The sequence below is a fragment of the Taudactylus pleione genome, unplaced genomic scaffold, assembly GCF_031769625.1.
Source record: "Taudactylus pleione unplaced genomic scaffold, aTauple2 ptg000039l, whole genome shotgun sequence".
Lineage (NCBI taxonomy): Eukaryota > Metazoa > Chordata > Amphibia > Anura > Myobatrachidae > Taudactylus > Taudactylus pleione.
In genome coordinates, this window is record NW_028284441.1 from 29710 (window position 1) to 54005 (window position 24296).

Consider the following 24296-nt stretch of genomic DNA (forward strand, 5'->3'; position numbering starts at 1 on the left):
GGACAATTTGTTTGTTCTCTTTCTGCAAAATTACTATAGTGTGTATAGGGTTTGTAAATTACTCAGCACAATATATAAAGTTCATAGAGCAGTAACTCAGTTTAAACCATGGGATCAATTCACACACTAATGCTGTCCAGCATAAACTGATCCTCCTATAAGTACAATATAACTGAGTGACAAAGGGTACTCTGCATAGACAGGCAAGTTACGGCTCTCCCACTGTTGTTCTAGCTGTGATCTTACCTCCGGAAGCTTGCTCCCCGGGATACTTGGGAAGTCATGATGCTCCATGTGGTAGCCAACATTGAAGGTTAGCAGGTTGAGTGGTCCATAGTAAGAGTAGGTTTCATAACCCTTTAAAAACATGTAGTGCTCTGCTATAAAATGTCCCGATATTGGATGCAAACCCATTGACAGAATGGACCCAGCCAGTAAGTACACAACAGGCTTCAATCCCCACAAGCTGTATATAGCAAAGTCAAAGGAAAACTGAACAACTGTATTGATGACCTCCATTTGGGTAATGGGTTTGGGATTCAGATAAAGTGGACGTAAGACATAGAGCAGAGGCTGCAGAAAGATCCAAATGACCTTACGCAAAGGGGTGCAAAAAAAGTGCCCTTCAAAGTCTGTGGGGATGTCCACATCCAGGATATCGCCCCCGAGATATCGGTGATGGTCAATGTGGTATTTCTTGAAGGACGTTGAGTAGGGCATGCCAATGGGGAGGTTAGCAAATATGCCAAAGAAGCGATTCCACCGTGCGGACTTGTTACCAAAAGCAACATTGTGGGAGATGTCATGGATGGCAAGAGTCAGCGAATGGTTGATCACACCGCCGAAAGCATAGGAAAAGAAAAACAGCCACTTCCAGGGGAGATCACAGACAAGGTAGCAGCACAGAATCTGTACGAGGACCATGCAGGAAACAGTCCACTTAAGTTGTGGGTCGGGTCCCATCAAGTTCTTGATCTGAGGATATTTAGCTGGGGAAAAAAACAAGATGTTATGTAAATTCAGTGGATGTGATTTCAATAAGCCAATGTTATTCTTAAAAGAGGATCACTGAAGAGAAATGCTTTAACTCCAGCTCCAGTAAACATACACACTGCACAAGGTTGGGTACAGGATGCCGGTGCCCAGGATCCTGAGAGTCATGATCCCGATAGGGTTAGCATACCGACACCTGTCGGTAAGTATCCTAAACTTACCCCTAAACCTAACCATCCCTTCCAACAGCCTAAACCTAGCCCCTTACCCCAGAAGCCTATACCTAACCCCCCACCCCCGCAGCCTAACCCTCCCCCTAGGCCTTACCCTAACAGTCCCCCTAGTGCCTAACCCTAACTCCTAACCCTCCCCCTAACCCCAATACTTATCGTCAGGATGTCGGCTATTGGGTTGCTAGTCAGAATCCCAGTGCCGGCATTGTGAGCGCAGGCATCCCGACAATCGGGATATAAACTACATCCCCACTGGTCAATCATCGGCTGACGTGTACTTTAAAAAAATCGAAGACTCTGTCATAGTAGAGTATGTATTTGGGAAGATGTCTTTTTATATTGAGTCACTCACGTATATTTAAAAAATGTATTATACTTATCTGTGTTTACATCTAAAGTGTGCATTTGTTGGCACAGCCGGGGAAGCTAGAATAATTTAGTTTGTGTCAGTCTGGCTAAGGAACTGAGGAAATAGTTACAAAACCAAAGCTTATTATTAATCTCCTTAACGTAACCCTTTGTGCACTAGTTATGTCCTATTGTATTGCAGGAGGGGATTACAGTAGAACATCGACAGCCAATGATCCCTGTGCAGAAGCCAGGAACCATAAATGAGTGAGATACTGACCATTAGCTTACTCTGGCACAGTTTTAAAAGATCATAGAGTATTCAGTATATAAAAGGAGACTGATAATTTCTGTTATTGTCCATCTAACATCCCAAATAACATACTGGCCTGTGTTTCACTGCTGTAGGTAGCAACCGCTGACCTTAGAGGACCAACAGCACTGGAGCAGGCATATTCTTGTACAGCGATCTTGAGTAACATATATGTAACTGACTGCTGGTGAAAATACATTTCCCAGCAGCCCCTTCCAACCAGCCTACGATGGCTGGCATTATGGCAGGGGGGGTCTCCACTCTGCCTGGTAATAGTGCCAGCAACCATGGTGCTGATAGTGGCAATTTTGGGGGGACCTCACATTTTCATTCCCCACCTCCCCCCACCAGTTTTGCTGGATCCAGAATACAGGACCCCCCATTTAAAAAAAAAAATAAGATGAAGCAAGGTCTATGCTGATGGTCGTCATCATCAGCCAGATATTGGACTGGGGAGAGGCAGCCACAACAGATTTGCCCCCTAAGAGCTGTATATGCAGTGACTGCTACCCGTCTGCGTACTACACAAAGGGCCTAATTCAGCAGTGCACTGCTGAACGCAGATTCCCAATGTTCAGGAATCTGCGCATTGTTTTGCGCATCTACAGAACGGGTCTGCGAGACCGCATGTAGACTGCCAGCAGACCATCAGTGATTGACAGTCTGCTGGCATTTGTGGGCGGGGAGGGGGCGACGATGGCCGCCGTTTTCCTTAAACGGAGGCGTGTCGCCGCAGTTGGGGGCAGAGGGAAGAGGCCAGGATCTCCAGATTTCCTGGCCTCTTACTCTAATCTGCAGACGGCCAATAGTACACAGAGTATCCAATGCTGCGTTGGACAACTCGGATAAGTAATGCAGCAAGAGGCGTGATGCCTCCTGCTGCATTACCATATCTGCAAGGATCGCAATTGCAAAGCTGCCTGCGTGCATACATCATATACCTATAGCCTGTGTGTATACATCATATATCTATAGCCTGTGTGCATACATCATATATCTATAGCCTGCGTGCATGCATCATATATCTATAGCCAGTGTGCATACATCATATATCTATAGCCTGCGTGCATACATCATATATCTATAGCCTGTGTGCATACATCGTATATCTATAGCCTGCGTGCATACATCATCTATCTATAGCCTGCGTGCAGCTTTGCAATTGCGGTCCTTGCTGAATCAGGCCCAATGTGCACACACACTCCCTTAGTGTACTCTGACTATGCCAGTCTGCCCCATCTCATTCCACCTCTCTAAGCATACAGAAGACCAATGGAAAGTGTGATTCGGAGGACACCATGCCGATGTTTGTGCAGTTGGCTGGTGGTTTTTGTACTGCGCATGCGTCCGAGTCACAGTGCACGAGTCACCATGGCTTAATGACGGCAGTCATAGTAAGCATTTTGGTGCAGAGTGATTGACAGTCAGTGCATGTTTATGGGAGGTCTCAGGGTGTGGCTAGTCAAAACGTTGGTGTGTCGCAAGCAGTTTGGAGACATAACGCAGCCAGCGACTGCGTCATTGCACCCAGCGTCACTGGCCCCGGCAGCTTAGTTCTGACGGACATTCTGAGCAATCATGGGGTTGCTCAGAAGTTCAATGGTGCGACTGATGGTGCCTCTTTGTATGCAAGCGGCTTATTAGAGATGCAGTTGGCGGGTGTCTCAGTACAAATGTCAGCATTAGCATAACTTCTCAGCACCGCTGCGTACAAAGACGCATCCATGACGGGATTAGTGTTCACATCTGAATCAGGCCCAAAATCCTTTTTAAGGTGCATGCTCTCCATAATACTGCTTAATAACTATAATTTATTAATTAAAAAGATATATATTAACTCCTTATGCCTCGGTGGAATTACATTTGTTTAACATATTTTCCTACGAGAAGGGTAAAATATATATTGTAGTGAATGGGATTAAGAGGAAATATTATGACATTTTATGGTTTTATTGGTTGTGCATGAGTGGCAATGTTCCATTATAATGGCTGTAGATCCAGATTGTTAGCAGTTAGATGTAAAGTTGATAATATGCCTAGTTGCATCGTGGGCAGACTGTGCCTCATATTGCATAACCAACAGGTGCAGGACAATCCAGTTCTTACTAGCAAAGTTTGTGCTTATTTTCGAAGTTGGGAATGTTGGCAGGTATATGAAGTTTTCATCAGATTTATATAATATGACACCATGGCTCCTTCCCTTGTTATCTATTGATGTGCATTGTGTCTATACTAAAAGTCATCTACATTAACACACACTTATGGGGAAATATATCAAACCTTTCAGAGAGACAACATGGAGAAGTTACCGATAGCAAAACAATAAGCTTCTAGCTATCATTTATCTAGCACGGTTTTTAAAATGAATAAAGTTGATTGGCTGCTATTGGCAACTTTTGAGACATCCCCCCCCCCCTGTGTCATTACTTATAATCTATTTGTATGTCTCAGCCAACTATTGCACGGATTTAACGGTATATGTAATATATTTATAAATTATGCAAATAAAACTTTTCCACTGTAATGAAGCAACAGTTAATAAGTTATCTCGACAGAGGTGTCAGTCAAACATCATGACTGCTCCTTGCATTTTAATGTCGTCTTGCTTGCTAATAATTATCCGGATATGCCCATAATGCTACTAAAGGAGGAAACCAATTATACCCCTTTTACACCGGAGCTAAAACCCGGGTTATTGAAGGGTTATCCCGGGCAGCTCCTTGGTGTAAAAGTGGAGAGGGTTGGATCGCCGGGTCGAGTGACCCAGCAATCCGACCCAGGTAACTTGCAGGGTTTAACACAGGAGTAACCCGTGAAACCCTACAGTTTGACCTGGATCGTGCCGCATGCCTGCCGATTGGTCCAGCTTCAGCTTCAGTGGTCCAGCTTCAGTGGCGCTTGGAGATGACGTAATCTCCAAGGGTCCACTTCAACGCCGGAAAAGTCGGGTCCGGTGTGAACGGCACTGACTTGGGAATATCTTGGGACGGTGCCGGCTAAATTCCGGGTCTAATCCGGATTGGAACCCTGTTCCAACTCTGGGTCAGACCCGGAATTTAGGTGTAAAAGTGGTATTACTCATTCTCTTAATCTCTTATACAAGTGACTGAAACTTAATGATGTATATTAGGTGACACTATGTATGATCATTACTTTGTGCACCACCACACAAACCCCACTTCATTTCTCATTTTTGTTGTGCCTGGATAAAAATGCAGCCAGTCCTGTTTTAGAAAGATGTTTGACAATCATGATAAGTAAAACATTTACTATAACACTGCAGGGCAAATCAGGTGCAGGTGAGTCACCACTGTGAAACGCAGAAACTGCAGCTAGATTTCTCATACATAATTCACTGCAAATACTTTGAAAAGAGATTACAGCCACAACTCACACACACATAGATGAAACCATTCTCTCTCCCGCCCCAGGACAGCATCTTAGCTGCAGGGTGTCACAGGGATAGGGATACAAGAAGCCGCAACTAACAATTTGTCTTTATTTAATAAGTAGAGAAAAGTCGATCTATCTATCACCATATCTGTGGAGATTTGCCAGGTTGCTCAGACCAAAACTCCCCCGTGAAAAGCGTCCCCATGCAAAGCTCCGTCATGCGTCAGGCTCCCAACGAAGGTGGTTGTGGTACACCGAAACGGCCATCGAGCTGGCTGTGTGGGAATGGCGCCTGGCACTACACTTTTACAGACCTCTTCCAATCCGCTGGAAATTGCTCTGTTCCTGGACGTCCTTCTTAATTGATGATTGCAGACACCTGTGCTGAAACACCTGTCTCATCTATTAACTAGTTAAACACAGGTGTATGCTATCATTAAATGGGTGGGAAGTCCAGGAGCAGAGCATTTTGTACCGGGTGGAAGGGGTCATGTTGGAGGATAGGCTTTTATAATGAGTATTTCTTGGACATTTTGCTGCTGTATTTTGCAGCTATTAATACTGCTTTTACACCTAAATTCCGTGTCTGACCCAGAGGTTGGAACAGGGTTCTAATCCAGATCGGACCCAGAATTTAGCCGGCGCCGACCTAGGATATTCCCGAGTCGGCGCCGTTCACACCGGAGCCGGGTCTGCAGAGACCCGGCTTTTCCGGCGTTGAAGTGGACGCTTGTAGATGACGTCATCTCCAAGCGCCACTGTAGCCGGCCAATCGGCAGGCAAACGGCACAATCCAGGTCACCCCAGGACTGCCTAATCCCGCACAGCATACTGAGTGCTGACTAATTTCATGTTTCCATTTGCATCTGACTTGTGGCTTAAAACCAGGAGCGATATTTTATGAATATATGGACTGAGTACTTTTAATAGCAGTGTAATTTATAGGTTAGTCTTGGAGATCTCCATGGAGTCATTGTGATCACTATTGTTGTTCAATTAGTTTTATGTATTTTTATATGCAGTATTTGTTGGTACATATGTATGTGTTACATGTTCAAATATAAATGTTTGCAATTTGGCTAGTCATATCCTAGTCTGAATAAATATATATTGCATATAGAATATATAATTAAATATATATATTTTTTTATTGAACATCAGACCCCCTGATTATTCTATTCTACTTTATAAATTAATGGTGTCTTATCAGCACAAATAGACTTTTTTTTTTGCATGTCTTTGTTACACCATAGTATGTGATGGTGTAGGTGTGTATTCACAAGCTCACGTCATTTTTGCTGCTACAGTATTAACAAAAAAATATTTTGGTCATTTGACTGCAAGATTATAGAGATATATATGTATATCTTTATATTCATTAGCGCCTAGTCTCTTGTTTTCGTATTTTAAAAGTGCCAATCATTTAAAACCAGGTCGCTTCTATCTTTTAAATGATTGGCACTTAAAACAGAAGGACAGACTCGTCGGAATCACGCTCAACAGAATGTGACTCTATTAATATATGAAGGAGAAAAGTAAGTAATAACCAGGGTGCACTTAGACCATATTCATAAATAAAAATCAAACACTTTATTGGTATACAGTAAAAATTATTAATGACAAATATTATTTTAATATGTGGTGAAGTATAAAATTATATAAATTGTGAAAAGGAATGAAAATAAGTGTGATAAAATTTGTTCTACACAAAATATGGTCGAACCTGTGACCCTGCCTCCAAAATGCAAACCATGGCATAATGCAAAGGAGGCCAGGCTATGATGGCGAGATTCGCACAGAATTGCACCATCGTGACCCGTGCCATTTCATTAGGGAGTGGGCAGGGAGCAGGAGAGTGCACTATTATTCCAGGAGTCCTGGGGTCTCCCCAAAAGTTCTGAAGTCTCCTAATGTTCCGGGACTTGGAGAGTGGGCAAGTATGACCTACAGTACTAAGGCAACATGTGCAGACTTACGCTGTGCCTATATGCATGTCAATTTATGTAAGTAAATGAATAGATATGAAGTATAAGTATATGAATAAAGATGATATCGGCGGAGCGCCCCGATAATTGTAGCCTGTGGGGGGGGCGACCAAGGGTTAAATATTGCTCGGTCGGGCATGCCGGATTGTCCAGCATGCCCGTCCGATGCGATATTTCCCGGTAAACTGTCGGCCGCATCCGGCAGTGTATGCCCAGCCGCGGCCGACAGACAGACATTTCCTGTGTTCCTTCCTACGGGGGCAACAGGGAAATGTCTCCACCCCCGGGGGCGGAGCGCGATGTCTGGCTGATACACTGTGAGAGAAATCTCACAGTATATGCCGGCGACATCTGCAGCTGGCAGGCTGCCAGATAAAATGTCTGTCGGTCTGACAGGCATTTTATCTGGCCGTGTATGCCCAGCATTAGTATGTATTAGAAAACATGCATTGCCAACATACACCAATGAGTCATCCATTACTTACAATATATACAATATAAAGCACAGATGCACAACCCTTGTACATTTCCCCACCACCCTGACATATGACATCTTCCTTAGTAATGGGCACTGTTAGCAACAGGAGCCTATTACGAAGGCAGAGGTATATGTATTGGTGTCTATAGCAATGTACTCCTACACAAATCACTGGCAGTCAGCTAGCCAATAGCAGCTTGTTTCATTTAGGGGCAAGAACAGTTGCGTTGTTAAGGGATGGCCACTCCCCGTCTGGAAGGTATAGCACAACTCCAAAGAGGATCCTCTTTCAAAATTCTATGTATTATACTTTTTTAATTTAACATTTTTTGTTTGGTCCTCTCATACTAATGCAATCTCCTAATAAGTGCCACAGACCAATACAGTTTGTGCCTCCCTGCTCAGTAGGCATATCCTCATTATTGTACAAGGCATACTCACCCAAAATCTCTTTCCTCCGGTCTGTGTGTGGTTGGTCTGTGTAAACCCACTCAAAGTTATCCCTGACCACCTGGTTCCCCATGATGTGTGTCCCTGCAGAATGCACAAAGGAAAACGTTATCACCGGCCAAATGAATCATATTTTAGAGGTTCATTTCAGAAATCTATGTACTCAGTTATTGCTAAGATATCTATTACATGTCTAATACGATCACCTTAATTACATTTTAATAATTTTAAGGCCCTTTTTCCTATACGAGCTGTGTCATTCTGTGCAAACCCTAATTGTAAACCTAGTGAGACGTGCTACCATGCTGAGACTTGTAATGCCATGCCTGAAAAAGAAAATGCAGGTGCCCACTCTAAGCACTAAGAAACCTGATAGTAAAATAAAATGATGATGTACTTTACAATTAACGTGAAGTATAAATGAGGTTCTCAGCGCACATTTGTCAATATATGAGTGTATTTTGTGATTATAAATATAGGCATGTATACATATAGCATAATTTCATCATTAATGCAATTGCAATATATCAAACATGGGCTCCGACAAATAAAAAAACACATTTATTAATGTCATGAATTCAACACATCTATTGCACCTGATAGTGTCGTAAGCCATGTAATTGCAACGTACACCCACAGCAAGTAACTATTCCTGTTTGTAGGTTACCAAATACATGTACAATTGTAAATATACATGGCTATCATTAGTTAATAAATCAGCAAGTGGAATTCCACTAACACTATTGACAATATATACAGTAGGTACATTACCTGCGGTGTATCCTGTTGTCAGTGCAGCAACCTGGAATCAGAGGGAGAGAGCGGAAAAAAAAAAAAGAGAGTATGATGGTGTCATCAGGTAGGGGAGGCTCGGTTTCACCCCATACTCTGCACTCTTATAGGATACACCTTGTGTCAACAACAAAAAAAACCTTTTACAGATAAGATATCCATGTGACTGACTACAAGTATAACCTGTTGCTTTTCTTAATCCTCTGCATTCTGCCCAGTGCAATGTCACGCCCAGCTACTGTCATTTGCCCAACCTGTTCAACCACATGCTGCAAGGAGAGAGACGTGCTATCTAACGAAATTAGTTAACTCAGGTATAAAGTAGGGGTGTGCACCGGCCACTTTTCGTGTTTTGTGTTTTGGTTTTGGATCTGGATCTTTCTTCGTGTTTTGGATCTGGATTGGTTTTGCCAAAACCACCCTTCCGTGTTTTGGGTTCTGGGTTTTGTGTTTTGGATCTGTATTTTTTTTTTAAAAAAGCATAAAAACAGCTAAAATCACAGAATTTGTAGGTTTTTCTGCTCCTATGCTATTATTAACCTCAATAACCTTAATTTCCACTCATTTCCAGTCTATTCTGAACACCTCACACCTCACAATAGTGTTTTTATGTCCAAAACGTTGCACCGAGGTAGCTGGATGACTATGCTAAGCGACACGAGTGGGCGGCACAAACACGTGACCCATCTAGGCGTGAAACTGCAGTGGCAGACAGGATGGCAGTTTGAAAAACTAGGCCCCAAACTGTACATAATGCAAAGAAAAAAAAGAGGTGCAAGATGGAATTGTCCTTGGGCCCTCCCACCCACCCTTATGTTGTATAAACAGGACATGCACACTTTAACAAACCAATCATTTCAGCGCCAGGGTCTGCCACACAACTGTGGCTGAAATGATTGGTTCGTTTGGGCCCCCACAAAACAAGCTGGCAATTAATGTGTCCCTGCACAAACTGGCTCTATGGAGGCAAGATGTCATCCTCATCCTCCTCATCCACCGATTCCTCACCCTCTTCAGTGTGTACATCCTCATCCTCACAAAGTATTAACTCGTCCCCACTTGAATCCACCACCACAGGTCCCTCTGTACCTTCTGGAGGCTGGTCTCCCTGGAAGAGCTGATAATTCATTTTGATGAACATCATCTTCTCCACATTCTGTGGAAGCAACCTCCTACGCCTTTCGCTGACAAGGTTCCCGGCTGCACTAAACACTCTTTCGGAGTACACACTGGAGGGGGGGCAACTCAGGTAAAATAGAGCCAGTTTGTACAGGGGCCTCCAAATTGCCTCTTTTTCCTGCCAGTACAGGTATGGACTGTCTGCCATGCCTACTTGGATGCTGTCACCGATGTAATCCTCCACCATTCTGTCAATGGTGACAGTATCATATGCAGTGACAGTAGACATGTCAGAAATTGTTGCCAGGTCCTTCAGTCCGGACCAGATGTCCAAACTTGGTCCTGCCTGCCCTGCATCACCGCCAGCGGGTTGCTTAGGATACCTAAGTTTTTTCCTGGCAGCCCCAGTTGCAGGAGAAAATGAAGAAGGAGCCGTTGACGTGTCACGTTCCGCTTCAGCTGACAGTGTGTTCACCAGCAGGTCTTTGCACCTCTGCAGGCTTGTGTCGGCCGGAAAGAGAGACACCACATAGGCTTTAAACCTAGGATCGAGCACGGTGGCCAAAACGTAGTGGTCTGATTTCAACAGATTGACCACCCTGGAATCCTGGCAAAGCGAATGAAGGGCTTCATCCACAAGTCCCACATGCCGAGCGGAATCGCTCCGTCTTAGCTCCTCCTTCACTTTCTCCAGCTGCTTCTGCAAAAGCCTGATGAGGGGAATGACCTGACTCAAGCTGGCAGTGTCTGAACTGACTTCACGTGTGGCAAGTTCGAAGGGCTGGAGAACCTTGCACAACACGGAAATCATTCTCCACTGCGCTTGAGTCAGGTGCATACCCCCTCCTTTGCCTATGTCATAGGTGGATGTATAGGCTTGTATGGCCTTTTGCTGCTCCTCCATCCTCTGAAGCATATAGAGGGTTGAGTTCCACCGCGTCACAACCTCTTGCTTCAGGTGATGGCGGGGCAGGTTCAAGAGTGTTTGCTGGCGCTCCAGTCTTCGGCACGCAGTCGCTGAATGGCGAAAGTGGCCAGAAATTTTTCGGGCCACCCAAAGCGTCTCCTGCACGCCCCTGTCGCTTTTCAGAAAATTCTGCACCACCAAGTTTATTGTGTGAGCAAAACATGGGACGTGCTGGAATTTGCCCAGATGTAATGCCCGCACAATATTGGTGGCGTTGTCAGATATCACAAATCCCCAGGAGAGTCTAAGTGGGGTAAGCCACTGGGCGATGATTTCCCTCAGTTTCTCTAAGAGGTTGTCGGCGGTGTGCCTCTTACTGAAACCGGTGATACACAGCGTAGCCTGCCTTGTAACGAGCTGGCATTTCTGAGATGCTGCTACTGGTGACGCTGCTGCTGTTGCTGCGTAAGGTGATACATCTACCCAGTGGGCTGTCACAGTCATATAGTCCTTAGTCTGCCCTGTTCCACTTGTCCACATGTCCGTGGTTAAGTGGACATTGTGTACAACGGCATTTTTCAGGACACTGAGGACACTTTTTCTTACGTTTCTGTACAGTCTCGGTATCGCCTGCCTAGTGAAGTGGAATCTAGACGGGATTTGGAACCGGGGACACACTACCTCCATCAATTGTCTAAATCCCACTGCACTAATGGCGGATACCGGACGCACGTCTAACACCAACATAGCAGTCAAGGCCTCAGTTATACGTTTTGCTTCAGGATGACTGCTGTCGTACTTCATCCTCCTCGCTAAGGACTGTTGGAGGGTCAATTGTTTAGTAAAAGTAGTGGTGTTTCTACTTCCTCTCTGGGATGATGAACGACTCCCAGCAGCAGCAACAGCAGCAGCGGCAGCAGTAGGCGTAGCAATGCAGGATCCTCCGGAGGAATCCCGGATAGGAGAGTCAGTCATGCCAGTGACATGGCCTGCAGGACTACTTCCGATCCTAACTAAGGAGGAAATTGACGAGGAGGGAGTTGACGGTGTGGTTTGCAGGCGCTTGGATACAACAGGACAACGGGATTTAGGTGTCCCTGGACTGCTTACGGTCTTAGCCAAAGTTTCTGAACTTGACAGTAACTTTTTATGAACGCGCTGCAGGTGCCGTATAAGGGAGGATGTTCCTAGGTGGTTGACGTCCCTACCCCTACTTATTTCACCTTTACATATGGTACATATGGCAAGACAGTTGTTGTCCGGATTTGGATAGAAATATTGCCAGACCAAAGAGGTGGAATGTTTGGTCTTCTGCCCAGGCATGACCGTGATGGGCTTTTTCATCCCACGGACAACAACTGTCTCCCCCGGAGCCTGATTTAAACAAACCACATCACCATCAGAATCCTCCTCGCCAACTTCCTCCTCAGCGCCAGCTACACCAGTATCCTCATCCTGTTGTACTTCAACAGTGACATCTTCAATTTGCATATCAGCAAGTGGACTGTGGGTGCTCCTTTCAGCACTTGCAGGGGGCGTGCAAATGGTGGAAAGAGCCACCTCTTCCCGTCCAGTGCTGGGAAGGTCAGGCATCGCAACCACCACCACACTTGGACTCTCCTTGGGGATTTGTGATATCTTCTTAGAAAGCACAGTTCTTCGCTGTGCTTTTGCCAGCTTAACTCTTTTGATTTTTTTAGTGGGAGGAGGGCTTCCATCGTCATGTGAAGCTGAACCACTAGTCATGAACATACTAGGGATCGACCTTAGCCGTTCCTTGCCACTCCGTGCCGTAAATGGCATATTGGCAAGTTTACGTTTCTCTTCAGCTGATTTAAATGTCTTTTTCAAGGTCATTTTCCTGAACTTTGCCATTTGGGATTGTATGTGCCCTCTACTATGACATTGGGCATCGGCCTTGGCAAACGACGTTGATGGCATGTTATCGTCTATGTCATGACTAGTGGCAGCAGCTTCAGCACTAGGAGGAAGTGGTTCTTGATCTTTCTCTATTTTATTTTTATCGGAGAAAGTTTGGTCCTCCATTTATGTTATATCGATTTGATATATACGTGCGGCTAAACACAGAAAATAATTTTTTTTTGGGTTTGGACTGGAGTGTACTTTGTGGGTTACAGCACCCTTTAACGGTCAAGCCAGCCGGCCCTTTACTTATGACACAGGCGCACGCTTGGCACTACTTTGTTGATGCACGTGCGGCTACTGCGCACACAATTCACAAACACAGAAAATAATTTTTTTTTGGTTTGGACTGGAGTGTACTTTCGGGGGTTACAGCACCCTTTAACGGTCAAGCCAGCCGGCCCTTTACTTATGACACAGGCGCACGCTTGGCACTACTTTGTTGATGCACGTGCGGCTACTGCGCACACAATTCACAAACACAGAAAATAATTTTTTTTTTGGTTTGGACTGGAGTGTACTTTCGGGGGTTACAGCACCCTTAACGATCAAGCCAGCCGGCCCTTTACTTATGACACAGGCGCACGCTTGGCACTACTTTGTTGATGCACGTGCGGCTACTGCGCACACAATTCACAAACACAGAAAATAATTTTTTTTTTGGTTTGGACTGGAGTGTACTTTCGGGGGTTACAGCACCCTTAACGGTCAAGCCAGCCGGCCCTTTACTTATGACACAGGCGCACGCTTGGCACTACTTTGTTGATGCACGTGCGGCTACTGCGCACACAATTCACAAACACAGAAAATAATTTTTTTTTGGTTTGGACTGGAGTGTACTTTCGGGGGTTACAGCACCCTTTAACGGTCAAGCCAGCCGGCCCTTTACTTATGACACAGGCGCACGCTTGGCACTACTTTGTTGATGCACGTGCGGCTACTGCGCACACAATTCACAAACACAGAAAATAATTTTTTTTTTGGTTTGGACTGGAGTGTACTTTCGGGGGTTACAGCACCCTTAACGGTCAAGCCAGCCGGCCCTTTACTTATGACACAGGCGCACGCTTGGCACTACTTTGTTGATGCACGTGCGGCTACTGCGCACACAATTCACAAACACAGAAAATAATTTTTTTTTGGTTTGGACTGGAGTGTACTTTCGGGGGTTACAGCACCCTTTAACGGTCAAGCCAGCCGGCCCTTTACTTATGACACAGGCGCACGCTTGGCACTACTTTGTTGATGCACGTGCGGCTACTGCGCAAACAATTCACAAACACAGAAAATAATTTTTTTTTTGGTTTGGACTGGAGTGTACTTTGGGGGTTACAGCACCCTTTAACGGTCAAGCCAGCCGGCCCTTTACTTATGACACAGGCGCACGCTTGGCACTACTTTGTTGATGCACGTGCGGCTACTGCGCACACAATTCACAAACACAGAAAATAATTTTTTTTTTGGTTTGGACTGGAGTGTACTTTCGGGGGTTACAGCACCCTTAACGGTCAAGCCAGCCGGCCCTTTACTTATGACACAGGTGCACGCTTGGCACTACTTTGTTGATGCACGTGCGGCTACTGCGCACACAATTCACAAACACAGAAAATAATTTTTTTTTTGGTTTGGACTGGAGTGTACTTTCGGGGGTTACAGCACCCTTAACGGTCAAGCCAGCCGGCCCTTTACTTATGACACAGGCGCACGCTTGGCACTACTTTGTTGATGCACGTGCGGCTACTGCGCACACAATTCACAAACACAGAGAATAATTTTTTTTTGGTTTGGACTGGAGTGTACTTTCGGGGGTTACAGCACCCTTAACGGTCAAGCCAGCCAGCCCTTTACTTATGACACAGGCGCACGCTTGGCACTACTTTGTTGATGCACGTGCGGCTACTGCGCACACAATTCACAAACACAGAAAATAATTTTTTTTTTGGTTTGGACTGGAGTGTACTTTCGGGGGTTACAGCACCCTTAACGGTCAAGCCAGCCGGCCCTTTACTTATGACACAGGTGCACGCTTGGCACTACTTTGTTGATGCACGTGCGGCTACTGCGCACACAATTCACAAACACAGAAAATAATTTTTTTTTTGGTTTGGACTGGAGTGTACTTTCGGGGGTTACAGCACCCTTAACGGTCAAGCCAGTCGGCCCTTTACTTATGACACAGGCGCACGCTTGGCACTACTTTGTTGATGCACGTGCGGCTACTGCGCACACAATTCACAAACACAGAAAATAATTTTTTTTTTGGTTTGGACTGGAGTGTACTTTCGGGGGTTACAGCACCCTTAACGGTCAAGCCAGCCGGCCCTTTACTTATGACACAGGCGCACGCTTGGCACTACTTTGTTGATGCACGTGCGGCTACTGCGCACACAATTCACAAACACAGAAAATAATTTTTTTTTGGTTTGGACTGGAGTGTACTTTCGGGGGTTACAGCACCCTTTAACGGTCAAGCCAGCCGGCCCTTTACTTATGACACAGGCGCACGCTTGGCACTACTTTGTTGATGCACGTGCGGCTACTGCGCACACAATTCACAAACACAGAAAATATATTATTGTTTTAGCACTTGGCGGGAGCACCCCTGATGGACAGAGCACCCCCTGGACAACACTACAGCACTCCTTTAGGACTGGGACACTGCACAGGACTTTGGAGTGGACACAGCCCCTATGGAGAACTGACTGCACAACACAGTCCAGCCAGCCCCTATGGACTTTGAAGTAGTGGACACAGCCCCTATTAACAACAGCAGCACAGCACAACACAGCCAGCCCCTATGGACTTTGAAGTAGTGGACAACAGCAGCACTACACTACACTACACTACACTACACTACACAGCCCTAACTCCCACCCTCCCTCTTCACTGTCCACAGCCGAGTGAGAAAATGGCGCCGACGCGGGTACCTTATATAGGATCCAAAACCCGCGAGACTCGGAAGGCGGGATGATGACGTTTTGCCTCGATTTCAGATCCGAGTCAGGCCGGAAAAGTCGAGCCTGACTCGGATCGGACTCGGATCGGGGGGGCTCGGGGGGGTTCGGATTTCAGAAATCCGAACCCGCTCACCCCTAGTATAAAGCACCTTTTACTTTTGTAACTGTAATTAGCGAAGACAGGCCTGAATGATATATATGTTATAGTATATATAATTAATTACAATGTATAATGAACCTATGCGCTCTATTACTCGGCGGGCTATGGCTGTAAAACTAGGGTCCAAAAAAAAAAAATTGCTTCTTGATTTACGTTTCTGTTTATTACAATCTGTGTGACCACTAGAGATGCGCTGTCCCCCGTTTTCGTTTTAAATACGGATTCATCTTCGTGGTCTGGTTTTGCAAAACCACCCGCAAGTGTTTTGGTTTTGGATCTGGTTGTTTTTCTTGTTTTTGTTTTTTAAATGATAAGTTTTTAAAAACAGCTAAAATCATGTCATTTTTGCAAGCCAAAATCTGACATTTGGATTTAAAATTCTGAACCACTGGAAGATCAGAACTGCGACTCGGATTTATCTGGACCTCCTCAGGAGATTAGAACCGCGACTCAGATCTATCTGTATTCACAAAATTCGGGTGGATTTGGATTCCTGGAGAACCAAATTGCACATCTCTAGTGACCACTAGGAGCCCTGATTTTCAGTATTACACTATAGTTCACACAAAAACAGTCTGTCAGACTGACTTGTAGCTTGTATCTTTCTAATAGCCTGTGTTCAAGTGAATGCTTTCTAAAATCATCCTTTTATATTGTACTTCTATTAATTAGGAAACTATCCAAAAATGCCATTTCTACTTCCCATACTTGGCAAAACTGTGGGAGTCTATTAGTAGGGGCCTCTATGGTTTTGGACACTTACTCCTGCTGGTCCGTCCAGTAATGATGCAGTCCCATAGTGCTCCAGTGTTCACAATCTGAAATTTGGAAGTGCAATACTAAAAATGCTGGTTGCTATGGGTATTTTTTTTATTTTTACATTTTATTTAAAGTTTATATTATAAATGTATTTACATTTTATTTAAATTTCGTATTACAGATGTTACAGATGTTGGTCTTACAGATGTGTCCTTATGCACTGTAGCTTCAGTCGGGCCAAATAGCCCCTCTCGTCGCGCCAGGTCCTGGGCAACACGGCTGCGCCCAGTGTCCTTCTCGCTGAAAATGTGCATCTTGTTCACATAAATAAAACAACTGGGAGTGACAAAACTACATTACTAGACTGCACTGATCTATTTGATGTGCCACATCTGAAACTCCAATGAGAGCAGCCGTGGCTTTTCCTCACGCCAAGTTCCGTTCTTCTTAAACTGCAACTTTGTTCGTGTGTAAAACCAATTTCTGTGCAGTTAATGTCGCAGCCCAGCATCTCTTAAGCTGCATACACATGTACAGATTATCTGTCCAACCAGCCAACTAGCTGATTGGTTGGAATGAATATCTGGTAAGGTATGAAAGCAAATGACAATCAGCAATTTGCTCCCAAATGCTGGAAAATGGACCAAAACTGTTGTTTGAACAAATAGTTTAGATCAAACATTTAACAAACTTGTCTGAACGACCATTTTCATCTGTTTTCTGGCATTTAGGAGCAAATTGCTGATCATCATTTACTCCCATACGTTACCAGATTTTCATTCTAACCAATCAACAAGTTGGCTGGTTGGATGTAAGTTGGTCAAGTGTGTGGCCAGCTTAACACACGGAGAGCAGCTTTTCGCTGCATCTGAAATGCGACCAAGATGCACAATCATCTTAGTTGTGTCTGGAGACTTGTGCCGTATGGCATAGAGATGCCAGGTGTATGGGGAAACATCTGAACAACCGAAAAACCATGAACATGTAAAGAAAACAACCCCTTACTACTAGTAAGCACACAGAGTTACCATGCAACCATAACTTAAAACGGAATTGGTATGAATTACCGTCGGACGGGATGCCGGCGGTTAGAAGACCGACAGCGGCATCCCATTGTGCAAAATACCGGCAGGGGCCAGTATGTAGACTAACCCTACTCCTCCCCCCCCATACCCTCCTCCCGGTGGTGCCTAACCTAAACCTCCCCTTCCCGCACCCTAACCTAACCCTCCCAGGGTGGTTCCTAACCCTAACCCCCCCTTTCCCATAGCCTAACTCTAACCCTCCCCAGTCATCGCCTAACCCTACCCACCCCGGGAGGTCCCTAAATCTAACCCCCCATCCCCGGACTAACCCTAACCCACATACTTACCTTCAGGATGCCGACGTCGGTATCTTGATATTTTCGAGATAGTGGCATCGGCATTCTGACGGGCGTCGGGATTCTGGCATTGGTGTCCTGAGGTCCGGCATCTTAACTGGATCCCCTTAAAACTATTTGTAGAAGAAATATGATTGTTCTCCCCTTGCCACGATTTGGAGTACATGGCTAATGGCCATCTTATATCTTGAATAATTATCCATACTGAATACATTTCTCAAACATAAAATAATATGTAAATATAAATAATAGATATTTTATTCATGGTTATTCTTCTTCATGGATTATAAACAAAGGGGTCTATGTAACTATCAAGGGAAATATATTATTTATTAAATAAAGTGCACACATGGGGCCTGATTCAGATGTGGACGCAATGCCGATATTTACGCAGTTGAGCGATTATCGGCCAACTGCACATGCAGCACGGTTGCACTACGCATGCACCAAGATACCTTAGTGATGGGAATTCTTTGCAAAGTGATTGACAGTCAGGGAGTGTTTAAGGGGCGGTTACCGGGGAAAACACAGGCATGCCTATTTTTGGGGAGTGTCTCAGCACACTACTGCCATCCCGCACACAGAAAGCTTGGAGCCAGTGCCTCAGTTCCCGCAGTCATTCAGTGTGAAAATAGGATTACTAAGATGATCTATTATCGAAGGATCTGCGGCCACCGCTGCCTATTTGTACGCAGTTGCTTGGAACTGCGAAGCTGCCTGTAGGCGTCTCAATACGTTTCCAGGCGGCTGCGTGCTTTGGCGTATTTTCGTACAGCAGCTGCTTACGGGATCGCCGTTGTGATTGCATTAGCGCCCCATCTGAATCACAGCACATTAAAGAGAATATTTCAGTCACTCACATAAGTCCCTGTCTCAGTGGAGCTTACAATCTATATTCCCGACTACATGTACACACACATACACACTAGGGATCATTATTTGCCACTAGCAGTATGTTTTTGTGGTGTGGGAGGAAGTCGGAGTACCTGGAGAAAGCACACGGAAACTACACATATAGGGCCTGAAACAGAGGTAGATGAGGAGGCAGCTGCGTATTTACGCTAATGCCACATCATATTCAGCTCATTCCGAGATGCCCACTTGCAGCGGCGCTAATCCGTCTCGGTGTGTCATTAGATGCAACATCGATCGCACCAGCCCTATGGCAGGTCCAACTTCTCCGCCTGAACGTGACGTCCTGTGCCAGTGCTACTGTGGCTTTAGATGCAGTCGCTGTCAGCGGCACGCCTGCGTCTTGCTTGCCACCCCCGTTAGCTCCCAGGAACACCCATTGAAATCTACAGCTCTTGCGTCCAAATGAATTCTGCGCCTCTGTGAGGATGCGCCATGTGGATACATGAGCTGTGCAACTCGGACACATGCGCAGTACTTCTAACATTCGCCAACTGCGTGCATATCGGCACTGAGTGCAGTTAGCGGGCACCTCTGAACCAGGCCCATAGTGTCTTGGTTAGGAACTAAACTCATGACCTCATGACTGTGTCACGCCCAGTGTCAATCACTCTGTCAATCGTGCTGCCCTAAATATAGAGTAAAGAGCAAAGAATTTCCACTCTTTCAATCATATTTGATTCTAGATGACCCCTGGAATTTAGTGACCTAAAACAAAATAAAAAATAAAGGCATAATTATATTATGGTTCAGAGGCCCTGATTCAGAGCCGGACGCTCTGACAGAGCGCTCTCTCTGAATCAGGGCCGTCCTTAATATTTAGAGCGGCCTCCTGGCCGCTCGTATAGCTGTGGGTGACCACCCACAGCTATAGCGAGCAGCCAGGAAGATGGTCGCGATGGTCAAGACCATCGCGACCATTGGGCTTGCGACGAGACCCTTGTCGTAGGGTCTCGTTGCCGCAAGCCCTGGAGTGCTTTCGGCTCTATCAGAGCCGAAGGCACTCCCACTGACATCACTTGTGATGGGGCCGCCTCCGTCTGGGCAGCCACGCCCCCGGCACGCCCACCATAGGGGGCGTGCTGTCACTCACCATTGACAGCACGCCCCCTTTGGTACGAGACCTGGAGCGACGGCTTGCCTGTCACTATCCGAGTCTCGCGCATGCGCACGATGGAGCCGGCTCCGTCGTGCGCATGCGCACTTGGCCAACATCGACCCACTTGCGAGCACTCAGCGCTCACGAGCGGGTCTGAATCAGGCCCTGAATCAGGCCCAGAGTTCCCACATACATTATTTTTCATTTCTACTTAACTCTCCTTTGATATTGTATTTTGTGTTACGGTTTATTTTTGGGGGAGAAAGGTGATGTTGGTTATGTCCTACCCTGCCCTTCACCTGTTCCTAATTATTTTATAGCTCACCTAATTCCACCTAAAACTAAGAGCCTGATTCATTAAGAATCGCTATTGCTAAAGCGCACTCAGACAGGCGATTGTTGTGTTGAAGGTACCACTGCAATCGCACTACGATCACAGAGGCCATGCTGAGCCATCAGACTGATTGACAGGCAGTAAGCATTTGGGGGTGTTGACGAGAAGAGGGGTGGTCGGAGAGACGCAGACTTGCCTGACCGTTTCAACGCCGTTGCATGGGCGTGCATAAATTAGCCATTGCTATTGCATACGAAGCCTGAGTACTCAGTGCATGCAACAAGGTTAGTAATTTCTAAGTAAGGTCAGGGCTGCTGTAATTCTGCGTGAGGGGCCGATGGTACTCGATATTACCGATGTTTATGGAGGTTTGCAAGGTATGACGGATGTGAGATAGCGGTAGTGGGAGGCAGTGGGCGTCTCTATGCTGGCAGTGCGACGGCATTGTGATAGCAATCATTAGCATTTTTCGCAGCAGACCTGCGTGCGATTATGGAGCTGAGATAGCAATAGCGATTCTTAATGAATCAGACCTTAAGTTATAAGTTTCAGCTGGAATTACATAGACAGACAGACAGACAGACATCCTGAAAAAAAACAGTCACTCACTCAAAATAAAAGTATATTTACTAAAATGAGGGTTTTTAAAAGTGGAGATGTTGCCCATAGCAACCAATCAGATTCTAGCTATTATCTCCTAGAATGTACTAGATAAATGATAAATAGAATCTGCTTGGTTGCTATGGGAAACATCTCCACTTCTAAATACCTGCACTTTAGTAAATATACTCCCCATTGCCAGAGTCCAGTATTTTTAGTAAGGAATGAAAAAACAGCACTCAGGATTAGATGCAATAGACCAATGTGTTTAATGTGCAAACAACAACATTTATATATACATACTGTAAGTATACTGATAAGTAATGGCCTTGAAAAAGAGTGTCAAACTCGAAACGAGTTGGCGGCTGTTGGAGGAGTGATCCACTGATTGAAGTTTGAGGGACCAAATCACTGCGGCACGTGAAGTCATGAGGGGGATTCTGGAAACCCCGACTTTATTACACGCCTGAGTGAAGCTAATATCTGGTATAGTCCCCACTACTGTAGAGACATTATTAAACTAATTTTATGTGGTAATGTATTATTGTGGAAACCATTTTGTCTTCTACATGTGGGAGCACTGTAACCACGGATGCACACACATCCAGTGCAGAGAGAGCAGTGACTCAGACATATGATTGCCTTTTTTATTTTTCTCCCTTTGAATCATGCCATAAAGTTGGTTGCATTCATTGTTCCACATACCTGTGCCAGGATTGTCTATAACCTTTGTATCTGCACAAGCAACTTCTGCTGATTAAAATGATATGCGGCATGCCTATATTCTGTGTACTACTGCGGGTGTATCTGCATGCAAAATGCTACGTTACAGTGTCACAGCTGCTGATACTATAATGTAGCATTTCCCATGCAGATACAGCCGCAGTCGCACACAGAATATAGGCATGCCGCATATCATATCAATCAGCAGAAGTTTCCAAATAAGATGCATTGGAAGGTAAAAAGTTGCACGAAAAGACGCTCAGCACTGAGTCGCACGGCACTCGCGCGTAATGTTTATCGCGACTTATAGTGCATGGAGGTAAGATGTATGTGGACACATTTGCAATATACTTTCCAACAATAAAATGTAAATTTTCAAGTTATGAACATATATACTACAAGTGACCCTTGAATAAATATGTACATAACTTTAACAGTGTTTAGGCAGCACGCATGGGGCCTGCTTCAGAGTTGCACATTAGGAAATAGATGCAGATCTCCACCTGTATTCAAAGTCAGACTGTCAGGTACCGCTCTTACCCTTGTGGTTGTGCTGCTCTGTCTTGGCGGGGGTCCCGGCCTGGAGGCTCTCAGAGTGCGATGGTTGCCTGGCTCCCAGGCGGTGGTCTCAGGGGCTCGGAGCTCCGGCGGCATTCACGCCAACTCCGGACACTGGGCGCTGCCATATTGGTCCCGGTCAGCTGACTGCTTACCTCCGGTGCCAGCTAGGCCAGCGTCCACCTCACCGCATCAGCCAATCCAGCTCCCCTGGCTAGTTGTCTTAGGCTCTTTGACGATTCCTACTCCGGCTCCAGTTTGTGCTCCAAGTCCGGTCCCACTCCGGATTCAGTGGGCTTGATTCATCACGGGTCGCAACTGCAACAGTGTACGCAGATCAGCCGATGGTATATACTGTGCATGCACGAGTTAGCATTGCGATCGCACTGTGATCACCTACGCAGATACAAAGCCATCGCAGACGGAGTGATGGGATGTCAGTGTTTGGGGGTGGCGACAGGGGAGTGGTTGGAGAAACGCAGACGTGCTTGTCCATTTGAACGCCATTACATGGGCGTGTATAAATTAGCCACTGCAATGGCATACGCAGCTTGTGTACTCACTGCATGTGATGAGGTTAGCAATTTCTGAGTAAGGTCAGACTTGTAATTGTGTGTGAGGGGCCAATGTTACTCTGTGTTTCTAATGTATACGCAGGTCTGCAAGGTATTACATATGTGAGTAAGTGGTAGTGGGCTAGAGAAGCACACTACCGCTAACTCACATCTGTAACCTTGCAGACCTGCGTATACATCAGTAACATCGACCCCTCACACACAATTACAGTTGTGCAACGGCTTTGCGATTGCATTCATTAGCAGATTTTTGCATGCGCAATCACAACTGCAATCACAATAGCAATCCGTAGTGAATCAGGCCCCGTGCTCCAAGTCCGGTCCAACTCCGGCTCCAATCTGTGTTCCAAGCCACGTTTGTCTAGTCTGGTCCTACTCCAGCTCCAGTGTGTCAAGTCCCACTTCGGCTCCAGCGTGTGCTCCAAGTCCGGTCCCACTGCAGCTCCAGTGTGTGCTCCAAGTTCGGTTCCAATCAGGTCTCAGTATGTCCTCCACCCTGTTCCAGTCCGGTCTCAGCGACCACTCCAGTCCAGTTCGGCTCTGGGGTCTACTACAGTGCTAGCCCCAATGTTTACATTTAATGCACTTTCTTTCCAATACTGTCCTGCTGCATACGCATATTTAATATTACATCTATGAGAAGGAGCTATATTCGGCCATCTCTGCTCCAAACCTCCTGAACCACCAGTGAGAAGGTATCTAGGTCTCTCCTGTGCAATCCAGAGTCCCCATTCCTGACACAGATGCATCTGTGCGACTGCACCTGCCCATCTCTCCTCTGGTGAAAGTTGCTGCCAGCAATAGCAGCACACATGTGCACCTGCAGTCAGACAGATCTCTGCATATGCTCACCTCTGAATAGTCCCCAATTCCGTAAATATGACACAACCACGGCAATCCTTTCCTACACGCAAATGCCCAGTTACGCCTACTCACTCACTCAGTCATAAGTGGAGATACAACTGAGAATTTCCTGCAAATACTGAAAATTCTGTATGCGGGCACTGATGCATGCATGATCCATATGCATAAGAGTCCTTGGTTGCTCATTCTTATCCGAGAGACCCATTAGAACTCTTAAATAAATTTTAATACAGAGGATGTAAGTCCCTGGACCCCCTGCTCTGGAGCTTCTGAACAGACTTAGGCCCTGATTCAGAGCCAGACGCTGTGACAGAGCGCTCGCTCTGAATCAGGGCCGACCTTCTTGATTTTTAGAGCGGCCTCCTGGCCGCTCGTATAGCTGTGGGTGACCACCCACAGCTATAGCGAGCGGCCAGGAAGATGGTCACGATGGTCAAGAC

The 24296-nt window shown here is 45.8% G+C and overlaps 1 protein-coding gene across 1 annotated transcript; it reads right to left on the reverse strand.

Annotated features, from left to right (window-relative positions):
* Positions 1-246: 246 nt before the first annotated feature.
* Positions 247-9138, reverse strand: LOC148538545 (sphingolipid delta(4)-desaturase/C4-monooxygenase DES2-like; the record flags this gene model as incomplete). The annotated part of the gene is made up of 3 exons (XM_088452571.1): positions 8965-9138; positions 8185-8277; positions 247-989 (listed from the first exon to the last, which is right to left on the reverse strand). Coding segments are annotated over exons 2-3 (825 nt in total), but the record flags the coding sequence as incomplete, so codon positions are not given.
* Positions 9139-24296: the final 15158 nt, after the last annotated feature.